At 37.1% G+C, this 19,393-nt stretch overlaps 1 protein-coding gene across 2 annotated transcripts in view; it reads left to right on the top strand.

Moving 5' to 3' along the window:
• Positions 1 to 19,393, top strand: part of CEP85L (centrosomal protein 85 like) — a 130,526-nt gene that overhangs the window by 83,592 nt on the left and 27,541 nt on the right. For both annotated transcript variants that reach the window (XM_037128902.2, XM_037128908.2), the window contains exons 4-7: positions 100 to 221; positions 1,822 to 1,939; positions 14,962 to 15,141; positions 17,754 to 17,906. In XM_037128902.2, the coding sequence (XP_036984797.2) occupies positions 100 to 221; positions 1,822 to 1,939; positions 14,962 to 15,141; positions 17,754 to 17,906 (573 nt within the window). The remainder of the gene's footprint in view (positions 1 to 99; positions 222 to 1,821; positions 1,940 to 14,961; positions 15,142 to 17,753; positions 17,907 to 19,393) is intronic.

Here is a 19,393-nt window from a genome sequence, read left to right on the forward strand (position 1 = left end):
CTCTTTTTTAAATGAAAATCATTGGGAAAATATTAGATGGAATATAAATATTTCCTTTAGACACTATTAGGATACTAAGCGTTAAGTGTGTTTGTACAGGTTTTGACTGGATCATCTCGTCAGAGTTACTCACCTTCTGGCTATCAGGATTTCACAAAGTGGGAGTCAGTGCTGAAAATAAAGGAAGGACTACTACGGCAGAAAGAAATTGTAATCGATCGGTGAGTCTATGTTTTTCAATTACTGAATACTTCAAGTGTATAGAAATGTAGATTTTAAAACAGACATTTGTATCCACCATGTAGAGTTTAACAAATAGAACCTTACAAATACATTGATTTCTCATGTCTGTCCTTCTCCAGCCCCAGGCCCTTTAAGAACCGATGATATGATCGGTTCTCATAACAGTGGTCCGTGGGTCTGTCTTTCTTCTGCCATCCTCCCATTTCCATTACAGTAATTCATTATTTGGAAACTTCTCTTCATCTTCTTATAGTTAGGAGGAAATATCTACAAATATTATACTTAGGAAATTGGAAAGCTACTTTAAAGTAATTTTGACTAACCTATGTTAGATATGACAGCACAGAAATGATGAAAATTATGAATGCTTGAAATTAAATGATTTACAGATAAGAATTTTGGATATTTGGGGGGACATTCTAAAAATTCTGCATGGTTTTTTTCAGAGCTGAGTACCAGAGCTCTGAAAAAAATTGTGCTATATTTAACAGTTTTATAATTATTTTGAACAATAAGCCTAATATTTCTTAATTATATTATCTGTGATACATATTGATTCTTTGTCATTTATGCATACTTTTTATTTATTAAAATTTATTTTTCAGTTATAGTTGACGTATAGTATTATATTAGTCTCAGGCATACAACATGGTGATTAGACATTTATATATTTTACAAAGTGATCGATCACTCCCATCAGTCTGGTACCCATCGGGCGCCATACATAGTTAATACAATATCATTGACTCTGTTCCCTGTACTGCATGTTTTAAAAGCAGATCAAAATTCAGACTTTTATTAATAGGATATACTCTTCAAACAATCAGAATCAGTTGACTTACATTATTTTTTTGAACACCATTATAATTAGTATTTTGAGGGGTATGAGTTAATAGGGTGTCTTAGTCCATTTGGGCTGCTGTAACAAAATACCATAGCCTGGGTAGCTTATAAAGAACAGAATTTTATCTCTCTCAGTTATGGAGGCTGGGAAGTCCAAGATTAAGTCACTGGCAGATTCAGTTTCTGGTGAGAGCCAACTTCCTGGTTCATTGATGGCTGTGTTCTCCCTGTGACCTTACATTGTGAAAGGGGCCACCAAGCTCTCTGGGGCCTCTCTTATAAGTATACCAACTGCATTCTTGAAGCTTCTGCCCTTGTGACCTAATTACCTCCCAAAGGCCCCCTCTCCTTATACCATCACATTGGGCATCAGGATTTAATATATGAGTTTGGGGGGAGACACCAATATTCATTTTATGGCAGTAGGAAATGCAGAGTCATCGTCATAACTATTAAAATATATCCTTCAATTCTATATATTCTAGGACATCAAGGAAATAATCCAAAGTCATTCAAGTTGCTGTTTCATATTATGGATTTTAAGATTGATAATACTTTTAACTCTTATACCAAATTTTATACTAAAATTTACTAAAATTACTAAATTTACTAAAATTACCAAATTTTATACTAAAATTTACTAAAATTACTATACTAGAATACTAGAAATTGTACTCTTGACTATTCTTAGAAAAGTATATTTTTTATTGTGTGACTTCAATTTATGTTTTGCAGGCAGAAGCAACAAATTACCCACCTACACGAGCGAATAAGGGATAATGAATTACGGGCACAACATGCCATGTTAGGACACTATGTAAATTGTGGGGATTCTTATATGTCTAATTTGCAGGTAAGATTATAGAGGATTTTATCATTGTTTTATTAATACAGGATGTGTTGACTTTATACTTAGCTTCTAAGATTAGCACATTTTTTGAATTAATAACCTTTTCACATGGTTTATATTCTGTATACGTAGTAAAAGATATCCAGGCACTGTCTTCCACCTGTCCACACCCCCCGTGTACACAGGAACTACTGCTACCAATTCTAGTGTGTCCTTCCAGAGTCTGTGTATATCACTAGCAGATATAAATGTATTTTATCCCTTAACTTTAACAGAAAGTACCAAAATACATACGTTATTTGGCATCTTGCTTTTTCCCTTTATCTTGTATAAAAGGACAGTAATTATTTCCATATCATTACATATACAACATCCTTTTTTTTTTTTTGCTTTCACAACTGCTTGATTTCTCATTTTATGGAGGTAGCATAATTTATTCAGCCTGTTCCTGCTCATCAAAATTTGCAGTTTCCAGTTGGGGGATATTATAACTAGTGTTATGTAGAATAATCATTTATAAACATTGATTTATGCATTTGCAAGTTTTTTGTAAGTTAAATTCTCAGAAGTGAAATATGTAGATGTTGTATGAATTGGTCATTTTTATTGATATTGTCAAATTGCTATCCAGACAGCTTACTCTAATTTTTAGCTCTTACCCGCAGTATATAAGACTCCCCCTGCACCCAACTCATAGCTGTGTTAACAGAGTATGCTCAAACTTTGAGATTTTTGCCCTTCTAATAAGTTTATATAAAGTCAGTGAATGGAGGAATTATCTCCATGGGTTTTTTTTTTCATTTTTTGTGTTAAAATACATATAAAATATTCCATCTTTCATTTTAACCATTTTAGATGTACAGTTCGGTGGTATTAAATACATTTATAATACTGTGCACCATCATCTGTTTCTTGAGCACTTTTCACCTTATAAAAACTGAAATGTTAAAGGGACTTACCTAAGAAAAAGAAGATAAAAAAGATGAACAGTGAAAGGACAGCAAACTCACAATTACTAAGAACCACACCTAAACCAAAAGCAAACTAAGAGGACAGCTAGATCAGGAGCAGAACCATAGAAATGAAGATCACAGGGAGGGTTAGCAACAGGGGAGTGGGAGAAGAAGGGGGGAGAAGGTACAAAAAAATAAGTAGCACAGACCATAGATAGAAAATAGATAGGGGGAGGGCAAGAATAGTATGGGAAATATAGAATCTAAAGAACTTGAGACATGTGGTCATAAACTAAAGGGGGGAATGGGGGGAGGGGGTATGCTAGGTGGAGGGGAATGAAGGGGGAAATAGAACTGTAATGGCATAATCAATAAAGTATATTAAAAAAACAACTGAAAATGTACCCATTAAGCAATACCTTCTTATTCTTCTCTCCAATCCCTGACAGTCACCGTCTGCTTTCTGCTTCTAAGTATCTCATGTTTAGTGGAATCATACAAGTATTTGTTTGTGTTTTTGTTTTTGTGACTGGCTTATTTCACTTAGCGTAATGTCCTCACAGTTCATTCATATTTAAGCATGAATCAGAACTTTCTTAAGGCTGAATAATATTCTACTGTATGTATACCACATTTTGCTTATCCATTCATGACAGTGGATACTTGGTTTGCTTCCATATTTTAACTACAGTAAATGTTGCCATGAACATATTTTATATTATTTATTTGAACATGGCTATATAAGTTATCTCTGAGATCCTGTTTCCAGTTCTTTTGAGTATGTAGCCAGATGAGAATAATTGATAGATCATATGGTAATTCTATTTTTTAACTTTTTAAGTAACTGCCATAATGTTTTCCACAGTGCATGTATCATTGTACATTCTCACCAGTAGTGTACCAGGGTTCATTTTCTTCACATTGTTGCCAACACTCGTTATTTTCTACTTTTTTGATAATAGACATCCTAACAGAAGTGAGGCGCTACCTGATTGTGCTTTTGATTTTCATTTCCCTAATGATAGTGATATTGAGTATCTTTTCATGTGCTTATTGGTCCATTTTTAGACAGGCCTACCTTGGAGATACCGCAAGTTTGGTTTCAGACCACCACAATCAAGTGAATACTGCGATAAAGCGAGTTACGTGATTAGTTTTTCATTTCCTGAAATATAAAAGTTATGTTTACACCATACTGTAGTCCATTAAGTGTGCAATAGCATTATCTCTGCAAAAACAGTGCACATACAGTAATTAAAAAAATACTTTATTGCTAAAATATGCTAATCATTGATGCAAGGTTGCCACAAACCTTCATTTTGTAGAAAATGCAGTAGCTGCCAAGTGCAGTACTGAGAGCACAGCAAAATGAGGTATGCCTGTGTCATCTTTGGAGAAATGTCTATCAAGACCTCTGCCCATTTAAAAAAGTTTTTTGTTAAGTTTTAGAAATTCTGTATGTATTCTGGATATTAATCCTTTATCAGATGTGATTTGTAAATTTTTTTTCATTCCGAGCTGGCTTTTTACTTTGTTGATAGTGCATTTTTATGTACAAAATATTTTAATTTTTATAAAGTCTAATTTGTCTGCTTTTTTTTGCCTCTCCTTTGGTGTCATAGTCAAGGAATTATTGCTAAATCCAGTGTCATGAAGCTTTTGCCATGTTTCTTTCTAATAGTTTTATAATTAGGCCTCACACTTATATCTTTGACACGTTTCGAGTTAATTTTTATATATTATGTTATGTAAGGGTCCAACTCCATTCTTTTTGCATGTGGATAATCTAGTTTTCCCAGAACCATTTGTTGAAAAGACTGTCTCTTTCCTGTTGGCTGGTCTGGGCACCTTGTGGGAAATCATTTGACCATCTGTGTGAGGGTTTATTTCTGGTAACAGTACTTTAATAGAATCATTCAGTTTCCCCTGTAATTTTATTATTCTGAATAAAGGTTTTGCTTGAATTACACCATTATTATTATACTACCAAATGCATATGAAATTTAATGTGTATCTGGGTGCTGAAGAAAATGCTCTTTGACACAGCATCAGGCCAGCAGAGGGCTCTCCAAGCCAGTCAGCAATGACAGAAGTACCTGGAAGAAGTGGAAAAGGCTTAGACTACTAACAATATTAGGAAGATTTTAAAGTGTGTGAAGAATTAAAATATTGTTTAGAAATTTGATTTTAAAAGATTAGGGCAGTTAACAAAAGGGGATACCTGAAGTAATAAGTGGGTATGATAAATATATAATAAGGTAACTTTTTTACTTTTATTTTTATGGTTGTTCAGGTACAGTTGTCACCATTCCCCTACCCCTCCACTTTGGCCATCCCTTACCACCACCCCTCCGTCCTACTCCCCCTTTGGCTTTGTCCATGTGTCCTTTAAAGATAAACTTTTTTATTAGGTGTAGAGAGCTCATTAAATGGCAGTGGTTAGAAAAAACAACAAATGTGCCGATGGAGTGTTTCTTTAGCAAAGTAATGTTTACCTTGGATCTATGAACAGCATGAGTTTTAATGCACAGCATTTTGCGAATGCACATTTTCAGGTTCATTGCTTGTTCGTTGTGAGAGTCTCATGCTCTGCTGACTGAGCTAGCCTGGTGTGCCCTTAGCTTTGTCTTAATTCCTAACACATCAAACAAAGAAAATAATACCTTTAATATTCTATGTGTTCTAAGTTAAATAAAGAAAATTTTGAAATAACATTCTTTTATGAATTTATAGATGAAAAAACATGTTCTTGAGAAGTAACTTCTATTTGCTTTTCAAAACTTTCGAATAGCCTTTAAGGTCATGATGACCCAAGACAGGGACCTTACCAAGTCTCATAGGTAGAAAATGAGTACTAGGTCTTTATCCTAAAATTCAAGCCTCCTCCTATTGTTTTAAGGATAGAATTGATGGAACCAAAGAGTGATTTGTACTTCTAATGCCTTATACCAAAATTTCAACCTGTGGTTAACATGACTTCATGGGGGAAAAAACACAAAAATGCCAAGGACTCTTTTCTTTTGTTAAAGATTGAAGAAAAAAGAGCTCTCTTCTTTCCATGTACATACATGTGGACCGTGGAAAGGCCAACTGAATAGGATTTATTATACTTGATCAGTGCATCATTTCTCCTCTTATTTTCATTTTATCCTATTTCTTTCCATTTGTGTAATTTTTTCTATATCTTTTTCCTGCAGTTACTTTTTTTTATTTTTAAATTTTTTCCCGCCTGTAGCATTTTATTTATTTATTTATTTATTTTATTTAGCTATTTTTCAAGTACAGTTTTTTTGTCTATTTCTCCCATCCCAGCCTCCCCCGTCCCTTGCTCCCCACCTCCCTCCCATTTCCACCCCCCTTAGTTCTCGTCCCCATGTCCTTCATATTTGTTCCTCCAAATCCCTCCCCCCTTTTTCCCCTTAAATTTCCTTCCCTCTCCCCTCCTGCAGTTACTTTTTATGCTACCAAGTCCTTGGGTGCTATAAGCATTTTATAAATGAGTACCACCTTTACAAAGGAGCCCATCCTAAACATCAACATTTAATGTGTTAAATGCTGGGGCCACAAGAGTGGAGAAGAGTTTTTTGTCTTTATGGATCTTGAAGCCCACAGAGGGAGATAGTATATAGACGTGTTTATTCATTTCTTCAAAGATTATTTATAGTTACCATGGGTAAGGCACCTTTTAGGTGCTAGTAATATAAATGTGAATGAACTTGGTTTTTCCTTCAAAGAGTGTACAATCTAATGAGAAACACAGATAAACAACAGACAGTTGTAGTATTTTGGAGGTGCCCCGACAAAGGGATGTATATACAGTGTTATAGGAATCCCTACTAAGAACGTATAAACCGGTACATTCTTCCAAGTGTCGGGCTTCCTGTAGGAAGGAGTATCCAACCTGAGAACCTGATGAAGTAAAAGAATTCAGCTGAAGGACATGGAGGCATAGTGTTGGAGACGTAGTACGCTGCACGTGAGGAGGCCCGGAGGCAAGCACAGGCGACAATGCGTTTGGAAAATTCAAATTATTCTGTACGAATGGAGTGCAAATTAAGAAGGATACGAAATGTGGCTGAAGACATAAGCAGGGATCAACTTGTTTCAAAGGCCTGAGAAGGAACGGTTCCGTCTGTCCAGCATGTGGGACCATTTCAGTTAATGCCTGTTGTACTGGCCTAGTTATTATGCTTGCACTCATTGCAATGTATCCTAGTTTGGTTTCTCCAGTGGCATAATAGACACTGGACTTAAAATGGATGGGATCAAAGGCAGGCAGAGGCTATCTCAGTAGTCTTAAAGTTAAATGACATCTGAGTTTTAAAACAGTGTTGGTCAGAATGACAGAAACATCTGTGTGACATGGGCTGGCCTTAGTGACTTCAGTGAGATGAGAGAGAGTGATTGCCTCATTTCAGATGGGGGACCTTGATTGGTTTGTATTGTCAATGAACAGGGTAGAGACTACCACGTCAGGAATACGTTTAGAGCAGAAAAATTAGTCGAGCCTATATATTGTAAATTTGGGACTGAGATTAATGAGGCCGATCTGCATGGGTACAGGTCTGAGGGAGAGATGAGAGATTTAGGAGACATCAGTCTCCCTGAGTGGCTGTCGAAGCCTTGGGCATGATCAGCTGTCACAGGGAATGAAGAAAATGGGATCCCGAAATACAGACAAGGAACAGCAGTGTATTAGAAGGCAGTAGAAGAGCACAACTTGTGAAGGAGCATGGCGAGGAGTGTTGCGTGACACTCAATAAAGTAGGTGAAAGCTGAAATGATCTTACTAAATTTAGAAATCAAAGCATTTTGGCTTCAGACTTTTCTGTTTACTTTCATCTATAGGATCAACTGCAGCTTCTCTTACTACCAGACACATTTGTGTAGTGCAGATTTGCTCAGACACAAATGGTAAATAGAATGATGTCAAGGTAGTTTCCAGGTCTCACTGGTTCATAGGTGTCGCACCCCCACCCACCCAATCAGGGAAAGGGAATTAAATAGTTGGAATAAAATTAGAATCTTTGGCAGACTACAGAGAAAGGCCTCGGCTCACCTATAGCATTGGCCACAGAAGCCTCTTTACGCTTCGTTCTAACAAAATTATGTTTCCTTCTACTTCCTGGAGGATGCACTCCCTTTTTTAGTGGTTGGGTGCAGTTCCTTTATCAGATGTGTCTTTTGCAAATACTTCCTACCTTGCTGTAGTTTGTTTTCTCATTTTCTTAGTAAATGTCTTTTGCAGAGCAGAAAATTCTGACAAAGTGCACCTTACCCATTTTTTACATAGATCATGCTTTTGGTAGTGTATTTGGTGGAAGTCCTTGCTGTCTCCAGAGCCATGATGCTTGGTTTTTAGGCTAATATACCTTAAGGATTGTTACGTCTTCTTGGAGTTTTAACCTTTTTATCATTATATAATACTCCTTTTGATGCTTGATAACTTTCCTTGCTCTAAAGGAGGTGTGTCAAATTGATTTTCACCAGGGGCCACATCAGCCTCACAGTTGCCTTCAAAGGGCCATATGTAATTTTAGGGCGGTATAAATGTAACTACTCCTTAATTAAGGGCAAGGAGCTTGGTGCTGCCACTGGGTAGAAACAAGGTGCCGGGCCGGATAAAACAAGATGGAAGGGAGGATTCAACCCTTGGGCCTTGTGTTTGCTAACTGTGCTCTAAAGTCTGCTTTGTCTGAAATTAATATAGCTACTCCAGCTATCTTTTGATTAATGTTAGTATGACGTGTCTTTTTCCATCCCTTTTCATCAGTATGTGCCCTTATTTCAAGGGGAATTCTTTTAGACAGTATATAGTTGGGTCTTGTTTTTGGATTCATTCTATTTCTGTCATTCAGTTGTGTGATTAGACCATTCAGATTGAAAGTGATTATTGATTGGATTAATATCTGTCACATTTGTTTCCATTTTGTTGCCCTTGTTTTTTGTTCCAATTTTTGTTTTCCATGCTTTTTCTGCCTTTTGCAGTTTTAATTGAACACTTTTTTATGCGATTCCTTTCTTAGCATATATATATTATGCTTTTTAAAGAACTTTTTCAAGTGGTTGCCCTAGAATTTGCAATATAAAGGGTCCGCACAAGTAATGCCCCATTTTTATTACAAAATCTTTTATTAGGGAATTATAGCATGTAATTCTGTAACATAGCAATATCACACTGAAGCACACCATATGACATTTTAGGTGAAATGTTCACATCAAAACTATAAATCATTACACCCATATTATTACCCTACCTACCACACTCAAGCAGGCATTACTTCTGTCTGACCCTGTGAATTTACAACCAGTGCAAGTGAATAGTGTAAGTACCTTATTAAAATAACTATTCCTAAATCTTCCTTCCTCTGCCTCATATCATTGCTGTCATTTATTTTATCTCTCTACTCAATAGAAGTAAATACACACATAATTGAATACATTATTGCCATTATTACTTTGAACAAACTGTTAGCCGTTAGGTCAGTTAAGAATAATAAAAGTTTTCTTTCCTTATACCTTCTCTAATGTTCTTCCTTTCTATATATAGATCCAAGTTTCTGACCCATATTATGTTCTGTCTGAAGAACTTCTTTTAACATTTTTTGCATCGCAAAGCCTACTGGCAGCAAATTCTTTCAAATTTATTTTTTTGTCTAAGAAAATATTTGTCCTTCACTTCTGAAGAGTAATTTTACAGGGTACAGACATCTAGGGTGGTGGATTTCAGTCACAACACTTTAAATGTTTCACTCTATACTCTTTTTTTCTTGCATGGTTACTGAGAAGTCAGATATAACTTTTATCTTTGCCCGTCTCTAGGTAAGGGTTTTTTTTCTCGTTTAAGAATTTTTTTTTATCTTTGATTTTCAGAAATTTAAATACTTATGTATAGTTTTAATTCTGCTTGGTGCTCTCTGAGCTTCCTGGTGTGGCCTCTGACAGTGCAAAGACGTTCTCAGTCATTATTGTTTCCAAATAGTGCTTCTCTTCCTCTCTTTCTTCTCTGTGTTGTGTTCCCATTACATGTATATTACACCTTTTGTAGTTATCTCATGGGTCTTAGATATTCTGTCCTAGGTTTTCCTGTTTTCTTTGTGCTCTTTCATTCTGGGAGTTTCTGTTGTGATGTCCTCACTCTCAGAGATTATTTCCTGAGCTGTGTGTAGTTGGTCCTTGATGAACCCATCAAAGACATTCTTCATTTCTGTTACAGTGTTTTTGATCTCTAGAACATATTTTTGATTCTTTTTTAGAATTTTCATCTCTGGGCTTACATTATTCACCCGTTCCTGCATTTCATCTACTGTAAGATTAAAGTGCTTAAGATATTCACCATAGTTTTAAAAAACTCTCTTCTGATAATTCCAACATTCTTGACATAGCTGACTCTGGTTCTGAGGCTGTTCGGTCTCTCTGGACTGTTTTTTTTCTTTTAGTATGTTTTGTAAATTTCATAAGGTAGAACTGATGTACTGGGTAAAATGAAATGTGGGAAGTAGGCCTTCAGTAATTAGTGGTAAGGTGCTGTAGGAAAAGTATTCTGTAGTCTTGGATTAGGTCTTAGTCTTTTAGTGGGCCTGCGCTCCCAGTCTGTGAACTTCAATAGTGCTTCTCAGTTTTTTCTTTCCCACCCTTAGGTGGGACAGGGTGGCATTTCCCTACGTGATGTGCAAGGCTAGAGGTAGCTCGAGTTAGGTGTTTTCTTTCTAGGTAGGTTAGTTCCCATCTCGCTAACCTTCTTAGACAGGTTAGTCTCTGCTAAAGTACTGGGTTGGCCAAAATGTCTGTTATGTTTTTTTCTGTATGATGGCTAAAGTAGTGCTTAGTTGTCTGTAACTTTATTCGAAACAATTTTGTTAGGTTGTATTGTGATAGTAGTCATATCAGCATGCATTTAAAAAATTATCAAACTTGGTGAATTTTTGTGCAGCCATTTTAATATTGAAGATAGAAGAAAATGTGTAACATTTTCAGTGGATTATGATTTATTATTTCAAGAAAGGTAAATGCAACTGCAATGCAAAAAAAGATTTGTGAAGTGTATGAAGAAGGTTCTGTGACTGATCAAAAGTGTCAAAAGTGGTTTGCAAAATTTCTTGATACTATTGATATTTTGGCCAAATAATTCTTTGCTGTGGGGCTGTCTTATGCATTGGAAGATGTTTAGCAGTTCCCCGGGCCTCTACCTACTAGGAGCCAATAGCAAGAGATAGCCAACGTACTCAAAATACCCAAATCAATACAGTTATTGGTGGAAATGAAGAATGTGCCTTTTATTTTATGGAAAAATTATAATGGGCTTTTTGGGCAACCCAGTAGTTTTTCTGGGTCTTGTTAAGAAGAACAGAGTGTTCTGGCATATTTCTGAATGGTCCGTTCTCTCCTTCTGCTGTAAGCATGAGGGGATTTTTCTCTGATGTTTGCTGTGAGGACCTGTTAGAGCTCCTGGAGGTAAAACTCAAAAAAGCTGAGGGTCCTCCACGACTGGGTCCCCCTGGGAACTTGTTCCTGCTGAGTGGCCAGCAGTTCACCAATTTGTCATTTTCAGTTCTGGTTTTCCTACCCCAACATTGGTTCCCATGGAGATTCTGTTCCAGCAAGTGTGATTCTATCTGTTCATCTGTTTCTCCAGTTTTGGGGACAATGACCTCACTTCTCTCACAGATATAAGAAGAGTTGTAGAATTTTCATGTAGTTCAGCTCTTATTAGTAAAACGGATGAAGTGGCAGTTTCTAAGCTCATTACATGCCTGGTTGGAAACTATCTGTATTACCTTCTTACAGTCTTCTAGCATAGCCTAGCCATTCTCCTGAGTTCTGGGCCCACTTCTCTAACTGCCTCCTGCTTATCTGTACTTGTATGTTGAACTGGTATCTGAATGCCAATAAGCTGTGGTTGTAATTAAGTGCATCTGCTTAGACCTGTTGTCATATAACCTTAGACTCAAAATCTCAAACCTTTTTTTTAATGTTTTTTATTCTTTCACCTCTTAAAAAATAATTTTCTCTAAGTTCTTTCAGTTCTGCTTCCAGAGTTTTGTCAGTTCCTCATTTTTCCCAACTAAATAGGTTAGAGTAACTTCTTTTTTAAAAAATATATTTTATTGATTATGCCATTACAGTTGTTCTGTTCCCCCCCTTCATTCCCCTCCACCTTGCACATCCCTCCCCCACCATTCCCCCCCCCTTTAGTTTATGACCACATGTCTCAAGTTCTTTAGATTCTATATTTCCCATACTGTTCTTACCCTCCCCCTATCTATTTTCTATCTACGGTCTGTGCTACTTGTATTCTGTTCCTTCTCCCCCCTTCTCCTCCCACTCCCCTGTTGCTAACCCTCCCTGTGATCTTCATTTCTATGGTTCTCCTCCTGATCTAGCTGTCCTCTTAGGTTGCTTTTGTTTTAGATGTAGTTGTTAACAACTGTGACTTTGCTGTCCTTTCACTGTTCATATTTTTTATCTTCTTTTTCTTAGATAAGTCCCTCTAACATTTAATATAATAATGGCTTGGTGATGATGAATTCCTTGAACTTGACCTTATCTGGGAAGCACTTTATTTGTCCTTCCATTCTAAATGAAAGCTTTGCTGGATAGAGCAATCTTGGTTGTAGGTCTTTGGATTTCATGACTTGGAATACTTCTTTGCAGCCCCTTCTTGCCTGTAAGGTCTATTTTGAGAAATCCACTGACAGTCTGATGGGAACTCCTTTGTAGGTGACGGTCCCCTTATCTCTTGCTGCTTCTAGGACTCTCTTCTTCATTTTAATCTTGTCTACTGTAGTTATGATGTGCCTTGGTGTGTTCCTCCTTGGGTCCAACTTCTTTGGGACTCTCTGAGCTTCCTGGATTTTCTGGAATTCTATTGCCTTTGCCAGATTGGGGAAGTTCTCTTTTAATATTTGTTCAAATAAGATTTCCACTTGCTGTTTTTCTTCCCCTTCTGGTACCCCTATAATTCGATGTTGGAACGTTTAAAGATGTCCTGGAGGTTCCTTAGCCTCTCCTCATTTTTTTGAATGCTTGTTTCTTCATACTTTTCTGTTTGGTCATTTTTTCTTCCTTCCGGTCTGCTCCCTTGATTTGAGTCCCAGTTTCCTTTCCATCACTATTGGTTTCCTGTGCAATTTCCTTCATTTCAATTAGTTTAGCCTTCATATGTTCCTCTTATTTGTGACTAAAATCAACCAGTTCTGTGAGCATCCTGATCACCAGTGTTTTGAACTGTGCCTCTGATAGGTTGGCAGTTTCTTGTTTGCTTAGATTTATTGGCTCTGGGGCTCTGAGTTGTTCTTGAGCCATGTTTTGATCTGTTCGCGCCTGTTAAGTATGAGGAGCAGAGCCTTAGGTGTTCGCCAGGGCAGGGCTACTCAGGTCGCTCGTTTGTGATGCTGTATGTGGGGGCGGGGTCAGAGAGGGAGCAATAGCGGTCCCCTCTGCTACTTCCCGCAGCTGGGGCCTGCGCAGTCTGTCTCATTGATCATTCCTTCTCTGGTTTATCTGCGAGCAAATGTGTGGCCGTGGTCAGCCTGCCGCCTTGCTCCTTCACTGGGTCTGCCTGTTGCTACCCCCACATCTGGAATCCGCCCTTGGGGGCCTATGTGCCTGGGTGGGGGACCTTTTTTGCCCAACCTACTCCTCTGCTGGCTCCACCCCTCTTACTGGTCTGGCTGAGTGTTTCGTTGTTGTTAGACTCCTGTATAGTTCAATTTTCTGTGGTTTGGCTGAGTTTTTTGTTGCTAAAACTTTGTTGTTTTTAGACTTGGTTGTGGGAGAAGGAACAGTGTTTCCACCTATACCTCCATCTTGGCAGAAGTCCCCTAGAGTAACTTCTTAAAATGGTATTTTCATATCCAGTCTCACTTTCAAAATATCCAAAACTGATATTGTGTATCCTGTATTGTCCTGTTCCCTGCTTCCAGTTGTGTGGTATCTTTTAAATTCTTCCCTTTTAATCAAAGTTATCGAGAGTCTCTGCACTAGGTTAAATATCAGGAAATTTATAAAATGCCGGGAGGTTACCCCAAAAAAGCTAGGGAATTTACAAAACCTAGTTCAGTCTTCTGAAATCATGTTACTGTCTTCTTCAGAAACCATCACTGGCTTTCCATTTTGTTTGAATTAAGGTTAAACTTTGAACCTTACAATTCTACTGTATGATCCACTTTGATTTTAAAATGTTCCTTCCTACTCCCTGCTCCTGTCACCTGTACTTTAAATGGATGTGAGTACTCTCTGCCTATGTTCCATGTTTTGCCTTTTTAAAATGTTCTTTTTTTCTTTTATTTATTCCTGCCAGAATCTTTCCCATTTTCCAACTTTATCTCAAAAGCCAGCACCCCAGTCAGGCCTTTTCTCTCATTTTCCCAACGTTGTCATCACTTATCCTGGTACCTCCTGACACTTTGTTCTTAAGGTGGCTTTTCTTTGCCTGCCATGTTGTCCCAACATATTGCATCCTATAGGTGATTATATAAGGGTTTCTTTTATGCCTCTAGTTTTAATTTGAGTTAATCTGTCATCTTGACATACGCTGAACATCATAAATGCTGTTCACATGGTTTTCGAATTGCATCTTCGCCTTTGGGACAGTCTGAGTTCTTCAAGGCTTCATTCAAGTTACACAGAGGCACATACATGCGCTTCGTAGAGCCGTTCCATAGCTACTGCACATACAGCTGTCTTAGCACTTTTACAATTTCATTGTGTTTTTTTTCCTGTGTGATACTTGATTAAACTGCTGGTGAGCTGGAATTTATGTCAAGCTCTATTTGTAGCTACAGCCTGTATGTACTCTTTGTATTTTATCTTACTTCCAATTTCTTCCCATGCAAGACAAAAACTTTTTTAAAAAATTGTAAATTGAGGTTATTGCGGTACAGATTTCAAGGGTACAATTTAATACAAACATTATCTTCTTAGTGCACCATTTGCCCATTATCTCAAGCAAAGTCCCTCCAAGATAAAGGGAAAGGGGCTGGGGGGTAGGTGGAGGCGGGCAAAGTGGGGGGAAATGGGGAGAGAAAGACAAGTAAACTTTTAAAGTCTTATCTGTTTTTTTCCCAATAGCCACAATATGAAAACACGTCGCTCCAGACTCCATTTTCAGATCAGTCAGTGCCCAGTTCTCAGCAAGAGGAACTTGAGCAAAAGCTTGCATCTACTGAGAAGGAAGTGTTACAGCTTAATCAGTTTCTCAAACAAAGAATAAGCCAGTTCAGTGAAGAGAAGAAGAAACTGGAGGAAAAGGTAGGTATTTTTAATAAAATTAAATTAGATCAACATGTCTTCAGCGTATAATTATTTGTTATCTGCTCTACAAATTTATAGGGCAGATATCATACCAGGCTATAAATTTATATTGGGGTGATTAGTTTTGTAGTAACTCGAGTAACCCTACTTAGAAAAATCTAGGGACTTTCTTGAGGGATAAAAATACCACTGTATATATACAGTGGTATTTGAGTAATTTGTATAATTTGAGTAATCTGTGTAGGTCCATATGGATTGAAATTGTTTAAAAGCCAGGAATAAAATTCAAGACAGTTAAACTCCACAGCTGATGCTTTGGTTCTAATAATGATTTATAAAAAAATTTAGAGGGAAAACTTTCTCACTAATTTTTTTTTGTTCTAAGTATTGTATTTAAAACAAAGGAAAAAAATTTGTTTGTTAAACTCTTTTAAAAGAGGGCCCTCCTGTTGCCTTTAAATAATGGTCTTAGTGTTGCATAATACTCTCTGGAAAGGAAAAACTTTAACTTTTTACAAATAGAATAGGAAAACTTTATTAGTTATGTCTCATTTACCTGGCGGTAATTACTAGAGACTTCAGTAACCTCTGTTAATCTGAAACAACACAAACCTTTGAAGTTCAAAAAAAATAGCTTCTCAACACTGAGCGCGGCTGAAAACCCCAAGACCCAGTGGCTATAGCTTCTCAGCTCCATGTCAGCAGACAACAGGGACGGCACCAGGTAGGAGAGTGTTGGCAGGAATTTGTGATCAGCAGCAGCAGGCTTGGCACGATAGCAAAGAAGGCGAGTGACTGACCTATTCCAGGGCTGCTTTTTGGGGACATCAGTATATCTCACATTTAAGACACTTAAACAATTAAGTGTGAATTAGGGAACATTTAGTTTAAAAGATAGGCTAGTTATGTTTATTTCTGTAACTTACAGGGTTATTTGCTAAGACGAAAGTAGGCTTTGTTGATGTGCAGTCCAGGCACTGCTGGCCCCTCGAGAATGGATGGGCATCTGATTATTAGTAGTATGGAACCAAAAGAACATTGGCTTGAAAGTTCATTCAGACAGTCTATGTTTAAATCCCAGCTCTGTCTCTGTGACTAGTATTAAGTCACTAAAGATCTCTAGGCCTCATATTCAAAAAGGGAATTGTATTATGTTGTCCCTCAGGTCACCACCAGTGCCGACAGTCTGGGAGTTCCAACAGATCACATGTTAAATTGTCATACCAACATACTTGCCTTTAATCCTGAGAAAGCCCTAGCAAATAATAGGGTTTGTCTGTTTTACCCATTTTGCTACTTACCCAGTGTAATAAATAGATTTTGATATTACTGATGGAATGAGTGAGATGGGATTCATTTTTCCAGTTGAAGTTGTTTTGATAAAAGTTGTTATACATTGGACCTGAAAGAAATTAGATAAAGCATGAAAGAAACTAGATCATAGACAAGTGTTAGCTTTAATAAAATTTGAAAGGACTATTCCATTATACACTAATTACTGGCATTTATTTCTCTGGTGAATATGGGAACAGACTGTAAAAACATTTTAGAACCCTGTAAATTTCTAAAAGAATGTTAAATGTTGGAAGACTGGTAATTGATGGTAACTATGAATCTGGAGTTCACTTTTTAGGCAACTGTATATTTATATATATGTGTGTGTGTGTATAGTTTTTAATTGATATGAAGCATGAAAGAGCTATGAATATAAGATGAAATTTAAAGGCAGTATTTTCACATTGCAAATGTGAAAAAATTTCTACATGAAATCTGAGGTCTGCCTATACAAATTGGGATTTACTAGGATCATGTATTTCATCGATCTGAAAATAATGTCAGTAATAAGGCACACCTTTGTTTTATGCAGCTTTAGAACATGTACTGCAAGCTTAATTTTGATGCAGTGCTTAAACAGTAGTCTTGACCGAGGTATGGAATGGTCTGGCGAGTCCCCTTACCAGTTCCTCAGTATTTGATAATTTTGGTGAGTGCAATTCCTTTGCAAGTTTATTAGTAAGAGAACAGCTTCAGTTATTTGTAGGTGTGTTCCTTTCTTAATTCACATAAAACATTTCAATATAGCTTTGCATGAAATGAGAATTGGACTCATTCATCAAGAGAATGACTTGCTTCCCCGATTTTGAAATTATGCCCCATGGTTCTGTTTCTGTGTCTGGCTGAGTACCCAATAACTTTTCTTGATTCCAGATTATAATATAATATTTAAACGCAGCACATAGTTTCAACATGGACGTAACACTTTTAGAATGCCCAAGATATGAATAGCCTTGCCCAATTTGGCACATAGGTAGGCATTAAAAACTGTATTAAATACAGTAATACGTCACTGCTACCTGGCTGACTGTAGTTTATAGGATGCTGTCAGTTGTAAAAGAAAACAGAAATTTCAAAAGCTTCATTTCAATGATAGGAAAATTTGAAAAACTGTGAAGATTAAAATTGAAATAAGGTAATCTTACTTGAGTTGGTGGTATTAACTATAATGTAGAACTGTTGGAGAAATCAGTGATACCTAAGATTAGAATGTTTGTTTTGTCATTATTTTTTAATGACACAAAACTACTGAGGATGCATAATCTTTTTTATAGCTTAAAACCAGAGATAGATATATCAGTAGCCTGAAAAAGAAATGCCAGAAGGAAGCTGAACAGAACAAAGAAAAGCAGAGAAGAATCGAGACCTTGGAAAAGTATCTGGCTGATCTTCCAACCCTAGATGATGTACAGAGTCAGAGTTTACAGGTAACATGAAATAAAATGCTCTTTAAACTGTGTGAAAACCGTGTTTTCAGTTAAAGTGTTAGAAATCCCATAATTTTTATAATTTATGATTTTAGTTTTCCATTTGTCTAACTATGAGTTAAATCTGTTTAATTACTATTTCTAGGATTCTTTAATTAGGAGCTGTTCATCTAAGCATGAGTAGATCTTGTTTTTCATGTTTCCCTCCCAGTGAATCTGTGTTAACTCTCTCACTTACCATTCTGCTCTGGAAGGTGGTTTCTGAACCACTCTGACCCGCCTGCTCCACACACACGCGCGTGCACCGCAGTCCACCTTTTCCCAGCAGTCTCTGGGATCCAATAAGATTGGACCTTCAATAAGACCTTTTTGAAGGTCTTATTGACCTTCAGGATTCAATAAGACCTTTTTTGACTGTCTTTCCAGATATTTGATTCATTTTCTTCATGCTTCTTAATTTTCTCATGAATTCTTCCTTATATTCTGTGATCACTGTTTACTCCTGACTTCTTTTCTGACCATTTTTCTTTCTTAATGATACCGCAAACCAAAGTCTTTCTACCAATTCTGGGGCCTGTCCTCTTCACACCTCACCTATAAACCACTTACTCTGCAGTCTTTTTTCAAAGTCTTTCTGATCATAGGGTCTCAGCCGTGGCACTGTTGACACTTGAGGGGGGATAATTTTGGGGATGCTGTTCTGTGTGTTAAAGGATGCCGAAGAGCATTTCCGGCCTCTGCCCACTGGATGTCCATAGCACTTGTCCTTCCTTCACCCCAAGCCAAAAATGGCTGCAGACATTTTTAAATGTCGAATGTTGTCTGGGAGGAAAGACTGCGCCCAGTTGAAATCATTGGTCTAATCCGTGGAGTGTCATTATTCTGCTGACTCTAGACCTACAACATGTTCTCTGTTTAGAGTAACCCGATTTGTGAAACTAGGCAAGGTAACTGAAGAAGGAGACAAGAGTTTGCATGAGGAAGAACACAAGGAATATAGATTTTAAAACATGGGTTCATGCCACCTTACATAACCCATGGATAGGGCTAATATCAAAAAAGAAGAAAGTAACAAGTGTTGGCAGCAACAATGTGGAGAGTTAGATTCCTTATGCACTGTTGGTCATAATGTAAAATAGTGTAGCCACTATGGGAAATAATGATAGTTCATCAGAAAATTAAAGATATAATTACCATACAGTCCATCAACTCCACTTCTGCGTATACAGCCGGAAGAATTGAAGGCAGGGTCCCAAATAGATGTTTGAACACAATACGTGCTCCTAACAGTATTTGCGATAGCCAAAAGGTGGAGACAACCCAGTGTCCCCCAGTGTATGAATGGATAAAAAAATGTGGTGTATTTATACTATTCAGCCTTTAAAAAGAAGGAAATTCTGACACATTCTACAAGATCAGTGAACTTGAGGACAGTTTCCTAAGTGAAATAAGCCAGTCACAAAAAGATAAATACTTAATGAGGTCCC

This window comes from Artibeus jamaicensis, unplaced genomic scaffold (genome assembly GCF_021234435.1).
Source record: "Artibeus jamaicensis isolate MK-2021 breed Jamaican fruit bat unplaced genomic scaffold, CSHL_Jam_final contig_387, whole genome shotgun sequence".
Classification (NCBI taxonomy): Eukaryota; Metazoa; Chordata; class Mammalia; order Chiroptera; family Phyllostomidae; genus Artibeus; species Artibeus jamaicensis.